Source organism: Sapajus apella, unplaced genomic scaffold (genome assembly GCF_009761245.1).
Source record: "Sapajus apella isolate SASKATOON/1434 unplaced genomic scaffold, GSC_monkey_1.0 scaffold94, whole genome shotgun sequence".
In the NCBI taxonomy this organism is placed as follows: Eukaryota; Metazoa; Chordata; class Mammalia; order Primates; family Cebidae; genus Sapajus; species Sapajus apella.
The window spans coordinates 4,611,519-4,634,834 of record NW_022437034.1 but is presented as its reverse complement, the minus strand read 5'-3'; the positions used below and the strand labels follow the sequence as shown (position 1 = coordinate 4,634,834).

The 23,316-nt window shown below is 39.8% G+C and overlaps 2 protein-coding genes across 11 annotated transcripts in view; both read left to right on the top strand.

Annotated features, from left to right (window-relative positions):
- ANXA7 (annexin A7) overlaps positions 1 to 6,410 on the top strand; it is a 43,076-nt gene extending 36,666 nt beyond the window's left edge. For all 6 annotated transcript variants that reach the window (XM_032256370.1, XM_032256365.1, XM_032256366.1 and 3 more), the window contains 4 exons: positions 1,288 to 1,458; positions 1,535 to 1,610; positions 3,348 to 3,460; positions 5,639 to 6,410. In XM_032256370.1, the coding sequence (XP_032112261.1) occupies positions 1,288 to 1,458; positions 1,535 to 1,610; positions 3,348 to 3,460; positions 5,639 to 5,761 (483 nt within the window). In that variant the 3' untranslated portion in view covers positions 5,762 to 6,410. The remainder of the gene's footprint in view (positions 1 to 1,287; positions 1,459 to 1,534; positions 1,611 to 3,347; positions 3,461 to 5,638) is intronic.
- A 6,233-nt stretch (positions 6,411 to 12,643) lies between these two features.
- The window catches only part of CFAP70 (cilia and flagella associated protein 70), a 127,161-nt gene continuing 116,488 nt past the window's right edge, over positions 12,644 to 23,316 (top strand). For 2 of the 5 annotated variants that reach the window (XM_032256341.1, XM_032256339.1), the window contains exons 1-3: positions 14,870 to 14,945; positions 18,871 to 18,973; positions 20,768 to 20,954. In XM_032256341.1, coding sequence (XP_032112232.1) covers positions 18,911 to 18,973; positions 20,768 to 20,954 — 250 coding nt within the window. In that variant the 5' untranslated portion in view covers positions 14,870 to 14,945; positions 18,871 to 18,910. Of the gene's footprint in view, positions 14,946 to 18,870; positions 18,974 to 20,767; positions 20,955 to 23,316 lie in introns of all 5 variants that reach the window. The other 3 variants (XM_032256340.1, XM_032256343.1, XM_032256344.1) reach the window with 3 other exon arrangements.

Genomic DNA, 23,316 nt, shown 5'->3' with positions numbered 1-23,316 from the left:
GCCATTGCACCCCAGCCTGGGCAATATAGTGAAATCGCATCTCTTAAAAAATATATATTATTAAGACTGGGAAGACAAAGAGATGTAATAGAAAAAAATATGTATATTATTACTCAGATGAAGAAAAGAAAGTTTATGAAGCCTCCATACTACATACATCCTCCCTTCCTCTTGCCCTAGAGTTAAATTTCTTGAGGGCAGGGACCCTGTCTCTCCTGTGTCCTTACCATTTAGCATAGTGCCTGACCCAAAAAAGTACTTAATAATCTCTTAGTTGCGTGAATGAATACAAAGTAGAACTCAGTACAGTGCATATTGACCTTAAATTCCAGCTAAGGGAGCTGTTTCTTCATTCAAGTGGTAGTTTGTATGTCCTAGAAGACATACTTTTGTTTAAACATTTTTGGATTTAATTTGGCTCCCAAAAGTCCTTATTTTAACATAACCTCATTAAACCATGATTTTATAAAATCCAATTGACAGTATAAAAAAGTACTAGTGGCCGGGCGCAGTGGCTCACACCTATAATCCCAGCACTTTGGGAGGCCAAGGCAGGTGGATCACGAGGTCAAGAGATCGAGACCATCCTGGTCAACATGGTGAAACCCCGTCTTTACTAAAAATGCAAAAATTAGCTGGGCGTGGTGGCGTTCGCCTGTAGTCCCAGCTACTTGGTAGGCTGAGGCAGGAGAATTTCTTGAACCCAGGAGGCAGAGGTTGCGGTGAGCCGAGATCGCGCCATTGCACTCTAGCCTGGGTAACAAGAGCGAAACTCCATCTCAAAAATAATAATAATAATAATAAAGTACTAGTTATATTTCCATGCATAGAAATGAAGGATATGCATGACAGACATGCAGTAATTTTTAATAAATTATTCCTTTAGGCCAGGCCCAGTGGCTCACATCTATAATCCCAGCACTTTAGGAGGCTGAAACGAGAGGATTACTTAAGCCCAGGAGTTAAGAGACCAGCACTTGGGCAACATAATGAGACACCCTGCCTCTACAACAAATAAATAAATTAGCCAGGCGTGGTAATTTGTGCCTGTAGTCCCAGCTGCTCAGGAGGCTGAGATGGGAGGATCACTTGAGCCTAGGAGGTTCATACTGCACTCAGCTGTGATTTTGCCACTGCCCTCCAGCCTGAGTGACAGAGCAACACCCTGTCTCAAAAAAAATGAATAAAATAAATTGTCTCTAAATTCAAAAGTGAACTAGATTGGAAAGAAATTTTTTAGTAGAACTTTTATTTATTTCTTCCAATTCCGCCCTTTCTCTTTTGTAGGGAAATCGTGATGAAAACCAGAGTGTAAACCACCAAATGGCTCAGGAAGATGCTCAACGTCTCTATCAAGCTGGCGAGGGGAGACTAGGGACCGATGAATCTTGCTTTAACATGATCCTTGCCACGAGAAGCTTTCCTCAGCTGAGAGCTACCATGGAGGCTTATTCAAGGGTATGAACTTTTCTTTTGAAGATTTGGTTTCTGTTTTAAGATGCAAAAATATTTAACCCTTTAATTTTGTTTACAGATGGCTAATCGAGATTTGTTAAGCAGTGTGAGCCGTGAGTTTTCCGGATATGTGGAAAGTGGTTTGAAGACCATCTGTAAGATATTTTTGTGCTTTGCTTTATTTTGTTTTCAAATGAGTGGGAGCTTTGAATAGTTGTTCCCTAATGATATAGTCTAAGTGGAATCTGCTTAGGCAGTAGCTGAACTAATCCTTTGGTTTTGTTTTTTGTTTTTTTCCAAAAAAAGAGAAAACTCGAAAGGATTTGTTACGCAAACCCCCAGAAACAGTCCTTTGTTTTTGTTTGCAATTTCCTAGGAGTGGTGGTGCTGCGATCAAATAGGGCTGTTTTGGGATGATTATTTGGCCTTCATCCCTAGGCTGTTCTTGAGGACTGTGCAAGAATACCTGATAGTTGTAGTACTTCTTTTAAAGAGAAAGGGAAAGCCCCAAGGAACTCACAGCATTACCATGAAACAGTTTGAGCCCTCAGAATAGACCTTTCAGGGACTCAGCCCAGTGAGACTCTTTTCCTTTTTGAAGTTAAACAACCAATTTCTGGTGGTCTAATACGCAGATGTCTAAAAACGTGAAAGTTTCATTCTGTTGGATATTAGGACTAAAGGGAGTATTAGTAACACATTGGTATTAACAGTGGAATGTTGGGCTGGGTGCGGTGGCCCACATCTGTAATCCCAGCACTTTGGGAGGCCAAGGCAGTGGCCAACATGGTGAAACCCTGTCTCTACTAAAAATACAAAAAATTAGCCGGGTGTGGTGGTACGTTCCTGTAGTCCCAGCTACATGGAGGCTGAGGCAGGAGAATCGTTTGAACCTGGGAGGTGGAGGTTGCAGTGAGCCAGGATCACACCACTGCACTCTAGCCTGGCGACAGTCTGAGACTCCATCTCAAAAAAAAAAAAAAAAAAAAAAAAAAAAAGGAATATCTTAGAATATTACTATAGTAATTGTAGTGAAAGCAAAAATGCATGGGTAGAACATCTCTGTCATCTGTAGGAGGAGACTTTGCTAAGTGAATTTTTCAAACAGAAAACCTGCCAGATTTCTGAGAATCTTTTTAAAATCAGCATTGCTCTAATCTGTGTTTTCTCTTTTAAAGAGTTTTATCTTTCACCCGAATTATATTCTTGACTTCTAGAATTCAGATTTTGTCATAATTATTCCTTTAGTAAGATATTACTGGGGCACAGATGCTATAGATTTTCATAGTGTAAGGAGAAAAAACTGGAATTGAAGTCGTTGCAACTATGGAGAGACAAGAGGATTTCTAGGCTAGAGGGAATTTCCTAGAATTGAAGGTAGTCTCTCTGATGCAGCTAGAAAGAGTGTTGAATGCTTAAAGAAAAGCAAGAGGGGAGAGCTCAGTCATGGTGGCTCATCCCTGCAGCACTTTGGGAGACTGAGGCAGGAGGATCACTTGAGTCCAGGAGTTGGAGACTAGCCTGGGCAATATAGTGAGACCATGTCTCTACAAATATTAATAATAAACAAAATTATCTGGGTGTGGTGGCACACATCTATAGTCCCAGCTACTTAGAAGGCTGAGGTGGGAGGATTACCGGAGTCCAGGAGGCTGCAGTGAGCCATGTTTGCACCACTGCACTCTAGGCTGGGTGACAGAGTGAGAACTTGTCTCCAAAAAAAAAAAAAAAAATTAAGGAGGAGAACATCTGAACATCTTTAACTCACCTAATGTTTCTGGGATGATTATAGAGAAAATAATGAAAGGCAGGCTAGAAGTGATAAATGAAGCTGGAGGGGTACACTTCTTGTCAGATCATGATTCCATGTCTCAGGCATCTCTGTTTTGCAGTGCAGTGTGCCCTGAACCGCCCTGCCTTCTTTGCTGAGAGGCTCTACTACGCTATGAAAGGTGCTGGCACAGATGACTCCACCTTGGTCAGGATTGTGGTCACTCGAAGTGAGGTGAGACGGGCCTTTCTCTTTTTGTTGGGTCTTGATGTTCAGTGTTGATTTCTTAAAAGTTCCTCAGTTGGATGTCAGTCCCTCAAAAATGATAAGAGTTCTCTTTGCCACTGCTAAAAGAGGTGGTATAAAGAACAGAAAATTTATTTTCCTCATGCTGTGGGAGAAGCTTGCATTAGTGAAAGAGGCCACTCTGCCCAGCAAAGACAATACTTACAGATTTTACTACTTGAGAAGGTCTATAGGGAATACAAAGTTATGGGAAGTTAGACGTTTATCATTTGATTTTTCATGTTGCTTATATAAAAAGTATATGAAAGACCTATGTAGATTAATCCTATTGGATATCAACATTATTTAAATTTAGCATTCCTTAATAATAAAACAAATTTTCAAATATTCATCATTGTCTCTTTAAATATAGCTTCATTTTTAATTTTTTTCTTTATATATTTACTGCACTTTTAAAAAATTCCTTTTTTTTTTTTTCTCAGAAGAAATTACATTTGAACTTTTTATTTTTTTTGGAGACATGGTCTCACTGTGTTACCCAGACTGGAGTGCAGTGGCACGATCTCAGCTTACTGCAACCTCCACCTCCTGGGTTTTAGCAATTCTACCACCTCAGCCTCTTGAGTAGCTGGGACTACAGGTTTGTGCCACCACGCCCAGCTGTTTTTGTATATTTTGGTAGAGATGGGATTTCACCATGTTGGCCAGGCTGGTCTTGAACTCCTGACCTCAAATGATCCACCTGCCTCGGCCACCATGTCCAGCCTTAGCTGAACGAAAACATAGTGGGGTATGGTGGCTCATGCCTGTAATCTCAGCACTTTGGGAGGCTGAGGCGAGAGGATTGCTTGAGCCCAGGAATTTGAGACCAGCCTGGTCAACATGGTGAAACTTATTTTTACGGAAAATACACACACACACACACACACACACACTCACTCACTCACTCACTCACTCACTCACTCACTCACTCTTAGCTGGGCATGGTAGTCCCAGCTACCCAGGATGTTGAGGTGGAAGGATCACCTGAGCCCAGGAGGTCAAGGCTGCAGTGAGCCACGATTGCACCACTGCACTCCAGCCTGCGTAACAGGGACCCTATGCCAAAAAAACCCTAAATTAAAGAAGGTAGATCGTTTTTAAAGAAAACTACTAGAATGTGGTATTTTGAAAAAAACTGTGTGTGTGTGTTCTTTAACTTAAATTTTCTAAGTACGATGTTTTAAGTTGTGATAAAATATACATAACATAAAATTTACCATTTTTAAGTAGCATTAAGTACATTTGCATTGTTATGTGACATCACTACCATTCAACTTCAGAAGTTTTTTCAACTTGCAAAACTGAAAATCCATACTCATTAAACAATAGCTCTTCATTCTTCTTTCTCCCAACCACTGGCAACAAACCATGTGACTTTCTGTCCCTATATTTGACTACTTTAGGTACATCATATTGGTGGAATCATACAATGTTTGTCTTTTTGTGACTGTCGTCTTTTACTTAGCATAGTGTCTTCAAGGACTATTCATGTTGTAGCATGTCAGAATTTTTTTCTTTTGAGACTAACAGTCCATTGTGTGTGTATCCCACCTTTTGTTTTCTTATTCATCTGTGACACTTGGGTTACTTCTACCTGGATAATGCTGCTGTGAACATGGGTGTACAAATACCTGTTCAAGTCTGCTTTCACTTCTTTTAAATATATCCAGAAGTGGAATTTCTAGGTCATATTGTAATTCTTTGGAGGTTTTTGTTTTGTTTTGAGGAATTACCATATTATTTTCCTCAGCAGCTGCACCATTTTACTTTTCCATCGATCAGTGCAGAAGTGTTCCCATTTCATGACATCCTTGCCAATACTTACTATTTTTTTTTATTTTTGATAATAGCCATCCTATCAAATGGTTTTTAAATGACTAATATCTTTGGAATAATAGATGAAACTAGTACCACCCTTATCCAGGATTTTACAGAGCTGTGAATCAGACCTTCATTGGGTAGAACTAGCATTGGTATGAATATCAGCCATAAAATGTCAGTCACTTGGTGTTTTCCCCCCTCAGCTTTGATTAGTATTAAGATCTTATTGTATAAAAAGAATTGTAGTAAGTACCAGTTATCACAGATGTTTTTCTAACATCAGAAATGTTATTTCTCATGCAGATTGATCTTGTACAAATAAAACAGATGTTCACTCAGATGTATCAGAAGACCCTGGGCACAATGATTGCAGGTGACACGAGTGGAGATTACCGAAGACTTCTTCTGGCTATTGTGGGCCAGTAGGAGGCTTTTTTTTTTTTTTTTTTTTTTTAAATGAATGAAGCTATTCATAGCTTATCCTTCAGAGCAATGACCTGCATGCAGCAATATCAACCATCAGCTAACCAAAAGAGCTTTCTATCAAGGACCATATCAGGGTAATGTGCTTGGTTTGCACATGTTGTTATTGCCTTAATTCTAATGTTATTTTGTTCTCTACATATAATCAATGTAAAGCCATATCACAATGATACAGTAATATTGCAATGTTTGTAAAGCTTCATTCTTACTAGTTTCATTCTAATCAAGATGTCAAATTCAATAAAAAATCACAACAATCTCTAATTCTGTGTAATAATACTGAATAATTTTTTAGGTTGCTGAAAGCTCTGCCTTCCAGAATCCCTCTAGGTCTGCTTGATAGAGTGGGTAGTATATCATAACTGTGTACTTTTAAAAAAATTCATCCCTTTACATCTAGAAGAATAATTTGCATCTTATTTTGCATAAATTTGTTCTATATTCATAAACACTTTCCACATAGAAAATAGATTAGTATTACTGTAGCACCTTTTAAGAAAGGATCATATGTTTATATGCTTAAAATAAATAGCTTACTTTTTTTCCAGTTTTCTTTTTTTAAATTGAGTTATGACATAAAAAATTGCATATATTTAAGGTGTACAATATGGTCTTTTGCTATCAGCACTCCTTGTGTAATGATTTCACAATTAAGGTGAGGCTAATTACGTATCTGTCACCTTGACATAGTTACCGTTTTTTTCATTGTGGTGAAAACACTTAAGATCTACTAACTTAGCAAAGTTCAAGTGTTCAGCACATTATTAACTATAGATACTGTGCTTCATATTAAATCTCTAGAACTTACTCATCTTATAACTGAAAGTTTATACCCTTTGACCAACATCTTCCCATTTCCCCACATCTCTCCTGAACAACCACAACTTTTAAGTTCAGCTATTTTAGATTCCACATATAAATGGTATGTAATATTTCTCCTTCTGTATCTGGCTTATTTCTCTTAGCGTAATGATCTCTAAGTTTATAGTTCACATTGTCACAAATGGCAGAATTTCCTTTTTTTTTTTTGAGTGGGAGTTTCTCTCTTGTCCAGGCTGGAGTACAGTGGCATGATCTCAGCTCACTACAACCTCCGCCTCTCAGGTTCAAGCAATTCTTCTGCCTCAGCCTCCCGAGTAGCTGGGATTACAGGCGTCTGCCACACCTGGCTAATTTTTTGTTTAGTAGAGCTGGAGTTTCACCAGGTTGGCTAGGCTGGTCTCGAACTTGTGATCTCAGTTGATCCACCTGCTTCAGCCTCCCAAAGTGCATGGATTACAGGTTTGAGCCACCGTGCCTGGCCAAAATTTTCTCCTTTAAGGCTGAATAATATTCCATTGTGTATATGTACTATAATTTCTTTCTCCATTTATCCATCAATGGACACTTGAGTAGTTTCCATATATGGATTATTATGAATAATGCTGCAGTGAACATGGAAGTGAAGATACCTCTTTACGATGCTGATTTCATTTCCTTCAGATACATACCCAGAAGTGATATTGCTGGGTCATATTATTTTTAATATTTTGAGAAACCTCCATACTATATTCTATAATGGCTATACTAAGTTACCTTCCCACCAACAGTGTATAATGGTTCCCTTTGCTCCATATTCTTGCCATCTTGTTAATGTTTTACCTTTTTGATAATACCCAACCTAGCAGGTGAAAATATCATATGTACTTGAGAAGAATGTGTATGCTACCATTGTTAGAGTGTAGAGTGTTCTGTATGTGTCCATTAGGTCTAGTTTATTGTGTTAAGTCCTCTTTTTCCTTACGTCTATCCATTATTGAGAATGGGGTATTGAAGTCCCCAGCTACTGTTGTAAAACCATTTCTCCCTCAGTTTTTTTGCTTCATCTATTTAGGTGGTCTATTATTAGGTGTGTAAATGTTCATAATTGTCATATTTTCTTGCTGTATCGAATTTTTTATTAATATATAATGTTCTTTGTCCCCTGTGACCTTTTTTTTGAGATGTAGTCTCACTCTGTTGCCCAGGCTGGAGTGCAGTGGTGTGATCTTGGCTCACTGCAACCTCTGCCTTCTGGGTTCAAGCAGTTCTCCTGCCTCAACCTCCTGAGTAGCTGGGATTACAGGTGCCTTCCACCACGCCTGGCTAATGTTTGTATTTTTAGTAGAGACAGGTTTTCACCATGTTGGCCAGGCTGATCTTGAACACCTAACGTCAGGTGATCTGCCCACCTTGGCTTCCCAAAGTGCTGGTATTATAGGCGTGAGCCACTGCACCTGGCCCCATGACCTTTTTTGATTTAAAGTCTATTTTGTCTGATATTACTGTAGCCTCCCCTACTCTCTTTTGGTTACTATTTATGTGGAATCTCTTTTTTTTTTTTTTTTTAATCTTTTAACTTTTAATCTGTCTTTTGATCAAACATGAGTCTTTTGTACACAGCATAAAGTGGATTTTTAAAAATCCATTTTGCCAGTCTTTGTCTTTTGATTAGAAAGTTTAATCCCGGCTGGGCGTGGTGGCTCACACCTGTAATCCCAGCACTTTGGGAGGCTGAGGTGGGTGGATTACTTGACATCAGGAGTTCCAGACCAGCCTAGCCAACATGGTTGAGACCCCTGTCTCTACTAAAAGTACAAAAATTAGCCGGTGTGGTGGGGCGCACCTATAATCCCAGCTACTCGTGAGGTTCAGGTGGGAGAATTGCTTGAACCCAGGATATGGAGGTTGCAGTTAGCTGAGATCATGCCACTACAGTCCAGCATGGGTGACAGAGTGAGACTGTCTAAAAAAAAAAAAGAAAAAGAAAATGTAATCTATTTACATTTAAAGTAATTACTGTTAAGAACTTCTGTTATGTTGCTATTTGTTCTCCACATGCCTTACTCCTTTTTTGTCCCTCATTTCCTGCATGACTGTCTTTTGTGTTTAGTTGTTTTGTAGTGAAACATTTAAATTCATTTCACTCTGTTTTGTATATATTCTATAGCTATTTTCTTTGTGTGTGTTTATGTCTCTTTTTTTTTGGAGGCAGGGTCTTCTCTGTCACCCAGGTTGGAGTGCAGTGGTGGAATCATTGCTCACTGCAGCCTTGAACTCAAGCACTCCTCCTGCCTCAGTGTCACAAGTAGCTAGGACTACAGGCTCTTGCCACCACATCAAGCTAATTTTCAATTTTTTTGAAGAGACAGGGTTTCATCCTGTTGCTCCAGGCTGGTAACTACTAGACTCAAGCAATCCACTTGCCTTGGCCTCCCAAAGTGCTGGGATTACAGGTATGAGCCATCACACCCAACCTGTGTCTTAGTGTTTTTGTTTTTTGTTTTTTTTTTTTTTTGAGAAATGTTAAGTTACTGTCTTAGTTTTTAACAAAAAAGCCCAAAAAGTAAAAAATACTTTTTAAAATAAAAAGCTTGTAAGGACATAAAATATTTTTGTATAGCTATAAGAGTCAAAAAGTTAAGTTTAGGCTGGGTGTGGTGGCTCACGCCTCTAGTCTCAGCACTTTGAGAAGCTGAGGCAGCTGGATCACTTGAGCCCAAGAGTTTGAGACCAGTCTGAGCAGCATGATGAAACCCCATCTCTACAAAAAATACAAAAATCAGCTGGTTATGAAGGTATAGTCTTGTAGTTCCAGCTACTTGGGAGGCTGAGGCAGGAGGTTTGCTTGAGTCCAAGGAGATCGAGGCTGCAGTAAGCCATGAACATGCCACTGCACTCCAGCCTGGGTGACAGAATGAGACCCTGTTTCCAAGGAAAAAAAAAGGACACTTAGGAAGCAAAAACCTTGCAGTAAGCTAAATTAAATTTTATTATTGAAAAGTTTTTAAATAAATTTAGTGTAGCCTAATATGGTGTTTATAAAGTCTGCAGTAGTATACAGTAATGTCCTAGGCCTTCACAATTCATTCACTACTCATTCCCTCACTCACCTAGAGCAACTTCTAGGCCAGTAACTGCCATTCATTATGAGTGCCCTCTATAGGTGTACTATTCATTTCTCATACCATATTTTTACTGTTCTTTTTTCTAGGTTTAGATATACAAGTACTTACCATTGTTTTACAATTGCCTACAGTATTCAATATAGTAACATGCCATACCCATTTGTAGCCTAGGAGCAATAGGGTACACCCTATATGACTTAGGTATGTGGTAGGCTATGCTATCTAGGTTTGTGTAGATATACTCTGTTTGCATTTCCCTCATGTTTAGTGATGTTGAGCATGTTTTCATATATCTGTTGGCCATTTCTATACTTTCTTTCGAGAACTGTCTAGCTCTTTTGCCCATTTAAAAATCAGATTATTTGTGGAATTTTTTTTGTTTTTTTTTTGGTGTTGAGTTTCTTACGTATTCTGGATATTAACCCCTTGTCAGATGCATAGTTTGTAAATATTTTCTCCCATTCTATACACTGTCTCTTCAATCTGTTGATTGTTTCCTTTGCTGTGCAGAAGCTTTTTAGTTTGATGTCGTCCCATTTGACTACTTTTGTTTTGCTGCCCGTGTTTTGAGGTCTTATCCAAAAATTCCTTGCTCAGACCAATGTCAAAGCATTTTTCCTATGTTTATTTCTAATAGTTTCATAGTTTCAGGTCTTATGCTTAAAGCTTTTATCCATTTTAAGGCTATTTTTGTAAATGGTGATAGTGATCTAGTTTTTTTCTTCTGCATATGGCTAGTCAATTTTTGTGATACATCACACAAACCGAAGGAAGGATAAAAACTATATGATCATTTCTATATATGCAGAAAAAGCACTTGGTAATGTTCAATATCCCTTCATGACCAAACAAAATGAAACTCTCATCAAAGTAGATATGGAAGGAACATACCTCAGTACAATAAAGGCCATGTATGACAGACCCACAGCTAACATACTGAATGAGGAAATGTTGAAAGCTTTTTATCTAAAATCTGGAACAAGACAAGGATACCCACTTTCACTACTTCTATTCAACATAGTACTGGAAGTCCTAGCCAGAGTTATTAGGCGAGAGAAAGAAACAAAGGGCATCTAAATTGGGAAGAAGTCAAATTTCCTGTCTGCATAAGATGACATGATCTTATACACAGAAAACCCTAAAGATTCCACCAAAAACTGCCAGAAGTAATAAATTCAATAAAGTTTCAGGATACAAAAGCAACCTGCAAAAATAAGTAGCATTTCTATATGTCAATAGTGAACTATCTGAAAAAGAATTCCAAAACGCAATCCCATTCACAACTGCTACAAAAAAAAAAAAAAAAAACCTAGGAAGTTTTAAGCAAGGAGGCAAAAGATCTCTACAATGAAAACTACAAAACACTGATGAAAGAAATTGAAAAAGACAAATAGTATTCTATGTTCATGGATTAGAATAATTAATATTGTTAAAATGTTCATACTTTCCAAAGTGATCTACAGATTCAACACAATCTCTATCAATATGCCAATGACATTCTTCACAGAAATAGAAAACCCTAATATTTGTAGTTTTAGTTCTTTAAGTCATTGGTCCATTTTGAGTTATTTTTTGTGTATGGTGTGAGGTAAGGGTCCAACTTCATTATTTGCATGTGGACATTGTTTTTCCTTGTATCATTTGTTTAAGAGACTATATTGCCCTCCCCACCCATTAGATTGTCTTGGCACTTTTGTTAAAAAATCAGTTGACCATAAATGTAAGAGTTTCTGAACTCTCTTCAATTGATTGTTTATGTCTATCTTTATGCCTTTATTATTGTCTTGATTACTTGATTACTGCAGCTTTATAGAAAGTTTTGAAATTTGGAAATGTGAGTTTTCTGACTGTTCTTCTACTTCAAGATTGTTTTCGCTACTCTGAATCCCTTGCATTTCCATATGCATTTTAAGATCAGCTTGTAAAAAAAAAAAAAAAAAAAAAAAAGTTGGGATTTTAATAGTGATTGCTTTCAATCTGTAGATCAGTTTGAGGATGAGCAATACTATTTGATTATATTATTGAGCATCAGAAATGCATTGACTTTGGAAGTAACAAATTAGCTAATTAGAAACAAGCCTTTTAGAGTAATGAGAAAGGAATTTGTTGAGCTAGCGCATCATTTAGTGGAGGGAGGCCTTTGAAACTCAGACTAAGGCATTTGAATTTTATTAGAGATTTTTATTTTTTTTAATTTTATTTACTTTTTTAAAAAGATGGGGTTTCACCATGATGGCCAGGCTGGTCTTGAACTCCTGACCTCAGGTGATCCACCCACCTCGGCCTCCCAAAGTGCTAAGATTATAGGCGTGAGCCACCACGCCTGGCCCAATTAGAGGTTTTTATAATTTTTTCCCTTTAAATTGTACTGCATATGTAGGTGATTTTGTTATGATTCCAGTACTATTATATTTTCCATTGCACTAAAGAGGGCTTTTTCCACACACAAGTGGATGATTTAAATCAGTCAAAAAGTATCAAATACCTTTCAAACAGAGTGGCCACTGCTAACCACTGTAGGAGAATAAAAGAACTAACACACACACACACACACGGGAGGCTGAGGTGGGAGGATCGCTTGAACCTGGGAGGCAGAGGTTGCAGTGAGCCGAGATCATGCCACTCACTGCAGAGCAACACTGTCTCCTAAAAAAAAAAAAAAAAAAAAAAGGATGGGCATGGTGGCGCACGCCTGTAATCCCAACACTTCGGGAGGCCAAAGCAGGTGGATCACCTGAGGTTAGAAATTCAAGACCAGCCTGGCCAACATGGTGAAATCCTGTCTCTACTAAAAATACAAAAATTAGCCAGGCGTGGTGAAGGGCGCATGTAATCCCAGCTAACGTAGCTGAAGCATAAGAATCGCCTGAACCCAGGAGGTGGAGGTTGCAGTGAATCCACATTGCAGCACTGCACTCCAGCTTGGGTGACAGAGCAAGACTCCATCTTAAAAAAAAAAAAAATTGTAACAGTCCTTGCCCTCAGGCACCCTACAGTTGAATGGAGAATAATTATGTTTAAGGAAGTGACACCTGTTATTTATCCTTGCTTGCCTAAGACCTTGAAGCAAAGTACTAAGTAGACCAAGATCATGAGTTATTTCTGGAAGAACAGCTCCCTATTAAAGATTTGGCCCTAACCGCAACCTATTAGGTAGAAAACGTGTGTCATGTGCAAGTGGGTTAGCTGTCTCAGTGCAAATTCATCCACAACAGTCACTTGAGAAGAAATCCAGAGAGAAACGCCTTAGTAGTGCCATAGTAGTTTCATTTTGAGAATCTTTATTACATATAACACTGCAACTTTCAAAAAATATTTCTCTTAATTTATATAATTGTAATATTAGTAGAAATAACATTTTAAAATTTGATTCTAGTAACTCTATATCCTAGGCAAAGAGCTTCCCAGGGAGAGTGGTTATGTGTGTGTATATATTTTAATAATTTGTTTTGCAATTATCTCAAATGTATAGAAAAGTTGCCCAAACAGTGCAAGGAAGTCCCATGTCCCCTTCACCCAGACTCCCAAATAGTTAACACTTTATCGCACTTATTTCATTGCTCACTGTGTATTTGTGCATGTGTGTGTATACATGTGTATGTATCCCTTGTTAGTCTTTTTCTGGACATTTTGAGAGTCAAGAGAGCATATTGAAGATATAGTGTCTCATCACTCCTAAACACACCAGTGTGTATTTCCCCCTAAACAGGGACGCTTTCCTACCTAAAAACAAACTTCCTCATCAGAAAATCAGTATTGGTACAACACTAACATCCAATTCAGATGAGATCAGGCACATTCAGAGTGGTATGCGATTCACAGAGCTCATTAACATTTTACCCACTGTCCTAACAATGTTGTTTTCCTTTCTGGTCCAAAATGCTATACAGAGATACATATTGCATTTAGTTGTCATATAGCCTCAGTCAGAGACAGTTCCCAGTCTTTCGATGGTCCACAACCTGAGTTCTTTTGATGGTAGGAAAACCAAAAAGGATGCTTTGTTTTTTTTAGTGTGTTTCACCAGGAGGCTCACAATGTAGACTCCTACCAACACTGGTGATGTTAACCATGATCACCTGATCATGTTGGTTGCCACTGTTTTCTCCTCTGTAATTGAGTAGTATTCCCTGGGAGAGGCATTCCAAAATCACACCAATATTCCATGCGTCATAGAACATCTACCCACCAGCCTTATCGTTCATTGAAGACTCCTGCCTGAATCATCCTCCTCAGTAGTTGTCAAATGGTAGTTCTGTATTTCCATCCTTCTCTCTACACTTCTGGGTTGGCATCCTGCTGTAGAAAGAGTTTTCCTTTTTCTCTGTATCAATACGGACTTGCAAATCCCTATTTTATTCAAAGGGTTGTAATCCATTATTGTCGTTGTTTACTTTTATGCTCAACTTGTCCCTCATTTGGCCCATGAGAGTCCCTTCAAGTTGGTTTTTAACCCTGCAACATTTTAAAATATATATATTGCCAAAATTCATCTACGTTGTGTGTGTGGCTGCTCAGTTCATTAACTTTGACTGCTTGTAATATTGCCATTTTGTGACTATACCACAGTTTGTTGGTCCACTCTTCCACTATTCCGTCGACGGGCACTTGGGCTGTTTCCAGGTTATTGCTACTGTGTTTTGCTATTCTAGCTCTTTAATGTTAAATTTTGAATGCATTAAAATTTCCATTAACATCATAAACTTCAGGTCTGTTTATTGTACAAATATTGAGAACCTGGAAGGAAGGTCATTCTGTACTCTCATCAACAGTGCATACAGGCTCATTTGAGAAATATTGTCTTATTGCATATTTCATGGAGAAATACTTAAATGTTTTTAAATCCATTTAACAAAGGCCTTTTTCTTTAAATAAGCTTCCTTTTGTTGTTTTCCCTCTTATTATGGAGAAATATTGAAATAAAACAGTCGAGAAAGCGAAATGTAAAGGTGGAAACTTCTGCCCTTAACCCAGACTCTTGCCAAGTTAAAGCAAACGCTAAAACAGCAGGGACTCGAAGTGAGGAGGCTGCAGCCTATGCCACGGCGCAGGCGCAAAAACTCAGCGTGACGCACCGTGCTCCGGTCCCCAGAAAGTTATCGCGAGTCTTGGAATAAGCTTGCTCCGATTGCCAAAAGTAAGTTCTCGCGAGAGGTAGTTGGTTGCTATAGTTGTCAAAAACATAACGGCGGCTGCCTCAGGTAAGACAGTGATCCCTCCTGAGGAAACCCTCTCTTCCCCGCCTCCCCACCCCGGCCCTGCGGCCACACCATCCGGTCACCCCTCTCTCAGCTAAAGCTAGGCTGAAAACTCCGTTATTTAGACCGAAAAGCCGCTGCTGGCTCGGTTAGGTGCAGACGACTCTTCCGCCAGCGCTAGCCCCAGCCCCAGCCCCAGCCCCAGCCCTAGCCCCGCGACCCCCGCAGGATCGCGGACGTAGACCTCTCTTGGCCGCTTCTCATCATAGGCCCCCTCAGTCCGCGCTGACTGTGCCTGTCCCCAGACCAGATCAGTCACATCGCCTCCTTCGTCTAACGTTTTTCTCACTGGACTCTCCCCTTGCAGCTTTTTCCAAACAGATGACAAGAAACGCATTCCTTGCTGGGGGCAAAAGGAGTCCCCCACCCTAGCTCCCCTGACCATAACTTTAGTCCTATTTTTTGCATTCATAGTTTAAACACTACCCGAACGACTCTTGTGTAGACATAGTCCCAAGAACTCGGGGTCCGTAAATATGCATGAGATAGGTTACATGTCTTCAAGGATGTAATTGAGCTCTCAGGAAAAACGCTGCATATTATTTTTTTCTTTCTTTTTTTTTTTTTTTAACGCTGCACATTATTAATACCACTTGTGCAGCGCTTCATAGCTTAAACAGCTTTAATATCTTAGGGGATATTCACAACAAATGTGAAACAGGTTGAAAGTTATATTATCCATTTTACACAAGGTGAAACTGAGTCATAGAGAAGTTAGGCATTTGCCCAGGGACACATAGTTATTAAGTAGGAAATGTCTTTTGAATCCCCAATCTTCATAAACAGGACAGCTTGTGGTAATACCAAGAGAAATGTAAAGTGCTAACTGAATTCAGAGGAAAGGCAAGCTTTTCCAGCTGAGAAGCTTCATAGACTAGGAAGCATCTGAGCTGGATCTTAATGAGTAGGATTTGCTGTAGAGACGGAGTGAGGAGAAAGGGAGAGAGAATTCCAGGAGGAAGGAAAAATACAGAGGTTCAAAAGTGACTAAATGCAGGTAAGCTTTGAAAAATACTAAGCAAGAGCATAAGCTAGAAGAGGGGAGAAGTTGACTGGCACTGCAAGATCCTAGAAAGCCCTGAATGTAGTACTACGTTTAACTGCAGTTAAACTGTAGTGTTAACAGTTTATTTGGTAGGTGAGAGGCAACAAGACAGTGATATTCAGATCTGTACTTTAATAAGGTATTTAACTGCTTGTCTCCTCATTTTCTCCTAATTTCTTCTTACAGCACACTCCAAGCCTACTACACTACTTGCTCGCTCGCTCTTTCTCCCCCCTGCCCCCCCGTGTGTGTGTCGTTTTGCTTCTGAACCTTTTTTTTTTTTTGAGACGGAGTCTTGCCCTGTCGCCCAGGCTGGGGTGCAGTGGCGCGATCTCCGCTTACTGCAACCTCCACGTCCCAGGTTCAAGCAGTTTCCCTGCTTCAGCCTCTTGAGTAACTGGGATTACAAGTGCAGCCCACCACCCTCGGCTAATTTTTTTCTTTTTTTTTTTTTTTTTTTTTGTTAATAGAGACGCGGTTTCACCATGTAGGCCAGACTGGTCTCTAACTGAGGCAATCCGCCCATCTCAGCCTCCCAAAGTGCCAAGATTACAGGCATAAGCCACCGTGCCTGCCCCGCGTCTGAACCTTTTAAAATCTGTTCCTTTTCTTGGACTATCCTTCATTTTAGCATAGTTCCAGGGTACTTCCTCCAAGATTTTCCTGGCATGCACATGTATTCTCAAATCAAGCCAGGTCCCAGCTTCATTCAGCACTTCCTTGCTGTATGACTGATGGTAAGATAACAAACTTCTCTGAAACTCAGTTTTTTTCACTCAAATAGATTTAAGAATCACCTAGAAGGGAGGCTACATGTAAGATAATAAATGTGAAGCACACTTGGTACACTGGCCCTAATAAGTTAATTTCTTTGCTTCACTCATTCTTTATATTTGTAAGAGAAAAAAAGTTAATTTTCACCCCCTCTTCCCTGCTGTGTGTTTCACTTCTCCATCTTTCCTCTGTCAGAGTACCTATCACACAGATTATGACTCCTGGTCTAGTTACATGTCTTTTGTCCTCACTAGATTTTAAATTTCTGAGGTTAGAGGGTTCACATCTTATCTCTTGTATCCTCAGCACCCACCACAGTGCCAAGCTTAATGTTTTTTCAGTGAGCAATTCTGACAGAAGCAGGATGAATTAGAGTGAGAAGCTGGAACCAGAGATACCAGTTAGGAGGCTTTTGTTAACGGTCTAGCAGGGTAATGAAGGCCTAATGCCGTATTATTGAAAAGGAGAGAAGACTGATACAAAAGGACATTTCAAATGTACATTTGACAAAGAAGTTGTCGGTACCATGAAAACCCTGAAAGAGCCCAGAAACATGTTTTTGAACAAGTGATCTGAGACTTTTAGGTGACTGGAAAAATGCTGGAGTAGCTGAGAAGAGGCAGAATGATTATAAAGCCTGAAGGCTGTAAGATGATGTTTTCTTTTTTGTATCACCAAATACACTTAGCATAGTATGTCCTCCGTAAATGTTTGAATTGAATTAGAAAAGAAGACCTAATTTTTTGCAGGCACAGTGGCTCATGCCTTTTAATTCCATCACTTTGGGAGGCTGAGGCGGGCAGATTGCTTGAGCCTAGGTGTCAAGACCAGCCTGAGCAGCATGGCGAAACCCCGTATCTATGGAAAATACAAAAATTAGCTGGGCATGGTGGCACATGCCTATAGTCCCAGCTACTCAGGAGGCTGGGATGTTGAAGCTGCAGTGAGCCATGATGGCACCACTGCACACCATCCAGCCTGGGTGACAGAGTGAGACCCTCAAAAAAAAATAAAAGACGTTTTCTAAAGAAACAAATATCCAATTTATTTTTGAATTTGTTTGTATCCTTAGTATTGTAAAATTGGCAGTATATCTGACTAAATAAGAAATATGTCAAGACCTTTTCCAATGGACTACCATTTTACATGGCTGCTTCTGTCCTGCTCTCAAAACATGTTTTTGTAAAACTGAGAAGTTAAATAATCTTAGAAGGACACTTTGCAGATTAAAAAAAAAAGGGTTACCAGAGAACACTGTGAAGGATGTAGGGCAGCAGTCCCCAAACTTTTTGGCACCAGGGACCAGTTTTGTGGAAGACAATTTTTCTACAGACTGGGGGCAGGGAGGATGGTTTTGGGATGATTCAGCACATTACATTTATTGTGCACTTTATTATTATTACATGGTAATATATAATGAAATATTATACAACTCACCATAATATTTCCTGCTACTAGACAGTCCTATCTGGGGGTGATGGGAGACAGTGACAAATCAGGCATTAGATTCTCATAAGAGGCATACAACATAGATCCTTTGCATGCAAAATGTTACAATAGGGTTCACACTCCTGTAAGAATCTAATGTTGCTGCTGATCTGATGGGAGGCAGAGCCCAGGTGGTAATGCAGGTGATGGGGAGTGGTTGTAAATACAGATGAAGCTTTGCCTGTTCACCTGCTGCTCACCTCCTGCTGTTCGGCCCAGTTCTTAACAGGCCATGGCTGGTACTGGTTCATGGCTCGGGGGCTGGCGACCCCTGATGTAGGGGATGAGAGGTCGAGGTGTTACTACTTTGTCTTGTGATACTTTGTGCTTAATGGGTTAGTTACCTGTATAAACATCTTTTTAGCACTAACCAGTGAAATCATCCTTGTGACCAGCTCCCTAAAGCACTGCCTATCCAGCAGCAAAGGTCGGATGTGGGGAATAAAACAGCGCTGGACTATGGCATTTCCTTAGGTTTTCCCTGATATTGGTTATGATGGAATATGGGCACTTGTGCAGCTGTTGTACATGAGGGGACAAGTTCATTCATTCTGTTTACAGAGACCAAAGAAAACCGGAGGAACTTTACCCAGTTGGTGATATGGAGCAAGTGCCATCAACAGGCAGACTCGTGCAGATCACTGTGACAGAGGGATATGATTTGGTAAAGTTACTTTTGGAAATTCATAAAATCCTTAGTTTTGTGAGTACCCGCAGAAGGAATGAAATTTTGCTTCATTCTCCTCTACCTCCAAACCTTCTGGCTTTACATAGCAGCGGCCTTTCACCTCAGTGTTCCTTATTGTTAGTCTCCAAGTCACATTACTGTGTGTCTCAAGTACCTGGCAATCTGAATATTAACAGGGTGAAAGAAGCAGTGGTTTTAGTTTCTGTAGACAGCAGTTCACATGTAATTTTTTTCCCCCTTTCTCCTGAGAAGGATCTGAATTCTTCCAGAGTTTCCCTTGTGATTAGTTCCATTTGATTACGCCTATAATCCCAGCATTTTGGGAGGTCGAGGCAGATCATGAGGTCAGGTGTTTGAGACCATCCTTGCCAACATAGTGAAACCCTATCTCTACTAAAAAAAAAAAAAAAAAATGCAAAAAATTAGCCAAGTGTGGTGGCAGGTACCTGTAATCCCAGCTACTTGGGAGACTGAGGCAGGAGAATCACTTGAACCTGGGAGGCAGAGGTTGCAGTGAGCTGAGATCGCACCACTGCACTCCAGCCTGGGAGACAGTGTGAGACGCCGTCTCAAAAAAAAAAAAAAAAAAAAAAGAGAACAACAGTGTGATATACTAAAAATTAGGAGTAAAAAAAAAAATTAGGAGTATAATAAAATGGGAAAATATTCAGTATATTAAGTTTAAAAAGATCATTCCAAAAGAGGATATAATTAATGAGCTCCACTTTGTTTTAAAATGTATGTATAAAAATGAATATAGGCCGGGCGCGGTGGCTCAAGCCTGTAATCCCAGCACTTTGGGAGGCCGAGACGGGTGGATCACGAGGTCAAGAGATCGAGACCATCCTGGTCAACACGGTGAAACCCCGTCTCTACTAAAAATACAAAAATAGCTGGGCATGGTGGCGCGTGCCTGTAATCCCAGCTACTCAGGAGGCTGAGGCAAGAGAATTGCCTGAACCCAGGAGGCGGAGGTTGCGGTGAGCCGAGATCGCGCCATTGCACTCCAGCCTGGGTAACAAGAGTGAAACTCCGTCTCAAAAAAAAAAAAAAAAAAAAAGAATATATATGTGCATGTATGGGTACACACATGTACATCCATCTATTCACAACAAAACACTAGAAAATATATTCTAAAATGTTAATAGTGCTTACATGTTAAAGTAAGATTGCAGGTAATTTTCTTACTTTTAAAATGTTCCTCAGCATACTTTTATTATCAGGTGAAACAATAAATATTATTTTTAATATCCTAACAACAGCACTTAAATGGAATGTTGCATTTAAGTAAAACTAGATTTGTTAGCTGGGTGCAGTGGCTCACGCCTGTAATCCCAGCACTTTGGGAGGTTGAGGCAGGTGGATCACGAGGTCAAGAGATCGAGACCATCCTGGTCAACATGGTGAAACCCGTCTCTACTAAAAATACAAAAAATTAGCTGGGCATGGTGGTGCATGCCTGTAATCCCAGCTACTCAGGAGGCTGAGGCAGGAGAATTGCCTGAACCCGGGAGCGGAGGTTGCGGTGCGCTGAGATTGCGCCATTGCACTCCAGCCTGGGTAACGAGAGGGAAACTCTGTCTCAAAAAAAACCCACAAAAAAACTAGATTTGTTTAATGATATTTCTTTCTATTTATTTTGTATTTGTGATGTGGCTTGTTAGGAAAAAATGAAAAATGCTGTTTAGCCCAAATCAAAATGGGTTGCCAAATGTGTAGGAAAGTTCTCTATTTGAATATAATTGTAAAGTGGTGTGTTTCTGCCAACAGAAAGGTTTTAAAGGAGATACTCCAGTTACCTTTATTCGTGCAGAATTCAGTCAAGTGGTTCTGGGAGACTCTGCAAAAATTACTGTTTCTCCAGAAGGAACTGCAAAATACAACTTCACTAGCAGTTTTGAGTTTAATCCTGAAGGAGGAATCACTTTAGATGACCTCGCTCACAAACCTGTGTTCTGTAAGTCCTTGTGGTTCTAAAAATCAGTGTCTTGATTGCCTTCTTCCTTATCATGTTGGATGGGAAAAGCAGAACCAAAACATTCTTTTAAACACATAACTAAAATCACAATAAAGACAGGGTAGTTCTTTTGTTCCCAGAAGCAGTGCAGGAACTGAAAACTGGAAATCTTGAACAGCTGCCATTGGTGTGTATATGTTAGTGGAGGTGTGCAGCGAGAAGGCAGTACTCCTGAACCTAGGAGCTTGGATTTTAATGCTCTCACAAGGACAGAAAAGCTTTGACTGCTGTTGATGGGGGAATAGAGACTAGGACTACCTCCCCATCTCAAGTTAAGACTCTCAAAAAGAATGGACCAGGAAAAAAAAATCTATCAGCATCTCGTGTCTAGATCCTGGGTAAAGAAAAGAGCCTTCACTAGGAATAATCATAGGCTTGTACTAACCATTAAAGAATTATATGTTTTTAAAACACAGGAGGAACATTTATATAATAGCGATTGGCTACCTTCTAAGCTGTAAAGCAAATCCTACCATGTATCAAAGGATCAATAGCATACAGACCACCTTTTCTGCCAAAATGCAACAATCAACAAAATTAGATAGCCAACAACAAAAAGATAGCCAAAAACCATTTGGAAATTTAAAAACATACATATGAATAATTCATGGGACAATTAAAGTTGTAATAAAATTGCAAAGCATTTGGAAAAGATCAACAGTAAAACACCAAATATAAAAATTTGTGGGATATAGTTCAAGTTGTACTTAGAGGTACGTTTATAATCTTAAGCATGTTAATTAGAAATTAAAAGGATTAAAAACAGAACTTTTGAGAAGTTGGAATAGATTTACTTTTCTCTGTTCCTCCCACTGAGTACAGCTACAAACCCTGGACATTATATATAAAACAAACATAAGAGACTCTGCAAGGTAGAGAGGAAGAAACTTGGGACCTGGGGAATGAGAGTGGTGAGCTCCTTGGGTTTTCTTTTTGCCTTATATATCCCAGACTTCTTGCTGAAGAAGGTGGCAACCTGGAGACACGAATGGACACAGACCAAAAAAAAAAAAAGAAAGAAAGAAAGAAAGAAAGACTGAGAAAAGTCTGCTCTGTGTAGCCAAAAGACTATGAAAGGGGCAGCCTAATAAGACAGAAAAGTTTTTTACAGTAACTGCTGTACTCTAGCAAACACCACATGAAAAAATGGTAGCCCCCACCCTCAATCAAGCTGAGTGGACAGCCTAGACTTCCACTCTCATAAAGCTCAAAAATGAGGTTCTCCATTACTCTGGTGATATCAGAGAAGACCAAGTAGGGAGCCAGGATTTTTATCCCCTCTAGTAATAAGTCCCCTTCTATCCCCCATAATGTTAGTGGAGACCATATGGATCTTGGACATCTATCCCAAACTGTCAGCAACAAGGTGCCCCTTCACTTCCCACTGGAGTGGTGTCAGAGGGGGCCTAGTTTAGAGTCAGGACTTTGACCATCATCCAGGGATAATGAGTCCACACCCACTGTGGTATCAGTGGAAACCAAGTAAAAACTCAGGACTCCAGATCCCCTACTCAGCAGTCATGAGGAGCTGCCCCCATCAGGCATCAGCAGAGGCTGAGTAGGGAACCTAGACTTCCATCCCAGCTTGGCAGTAATGAGGCAGCATTTCCTTCTTTCTACTGTTGGGGTGGTGTTGGAAAAAGCCAGCTAAAGCAGAAGGTGTAAGTAAGAGCCAGAGATTCATAATAATAGAAAAAGTCCAGGTTTCAACTGAAAACTATAAGTCATTCCAAGAACTGGAAGATCTCAAATTGAATTAAAAAACATAATGTCTAGGTGCGGTGGCTCATGCCTGTAATCCCAACACATTGGGAGGCCAAGGTGGGCAGATCGCTTTGAGCCCAAGGAGTTTAAGACCAACCTGGGCAACATGATGAAACCTCATCTCTACTAAAAATACAAAAACTAGCTGAGTGTGGTGGTGCATACCTGTAATCTCATCTACTCAGGAAGCTCAGGCACAAGAATTGCTTGAGCCCAGGATATGGAGGTTGCAGTGAACTGAGATCGTGCCACTGCACTCCAGCCTGGGTGACAGAACAAGACCCTGTCTTCAGAGTAATAATAATAATAATAATAAATTAAAACATAATCACTACTACCAAGGTGGTAGATATGTTAGAATTATGAGACAATGATTTTTTTTTTTTTTTTTTGAGACAGAGTCTCACTCTGTTGCCAGGCTGGAGTATAGCAGCAGTGCAATCTCAGCTCACTGCAACCTCCGACTCCCAGGTTCAAGCAATTGTCTTGCCTCAGCCTTCTGAGTAGCTGGGATTATAGGCGTGCACTGCCACACCCA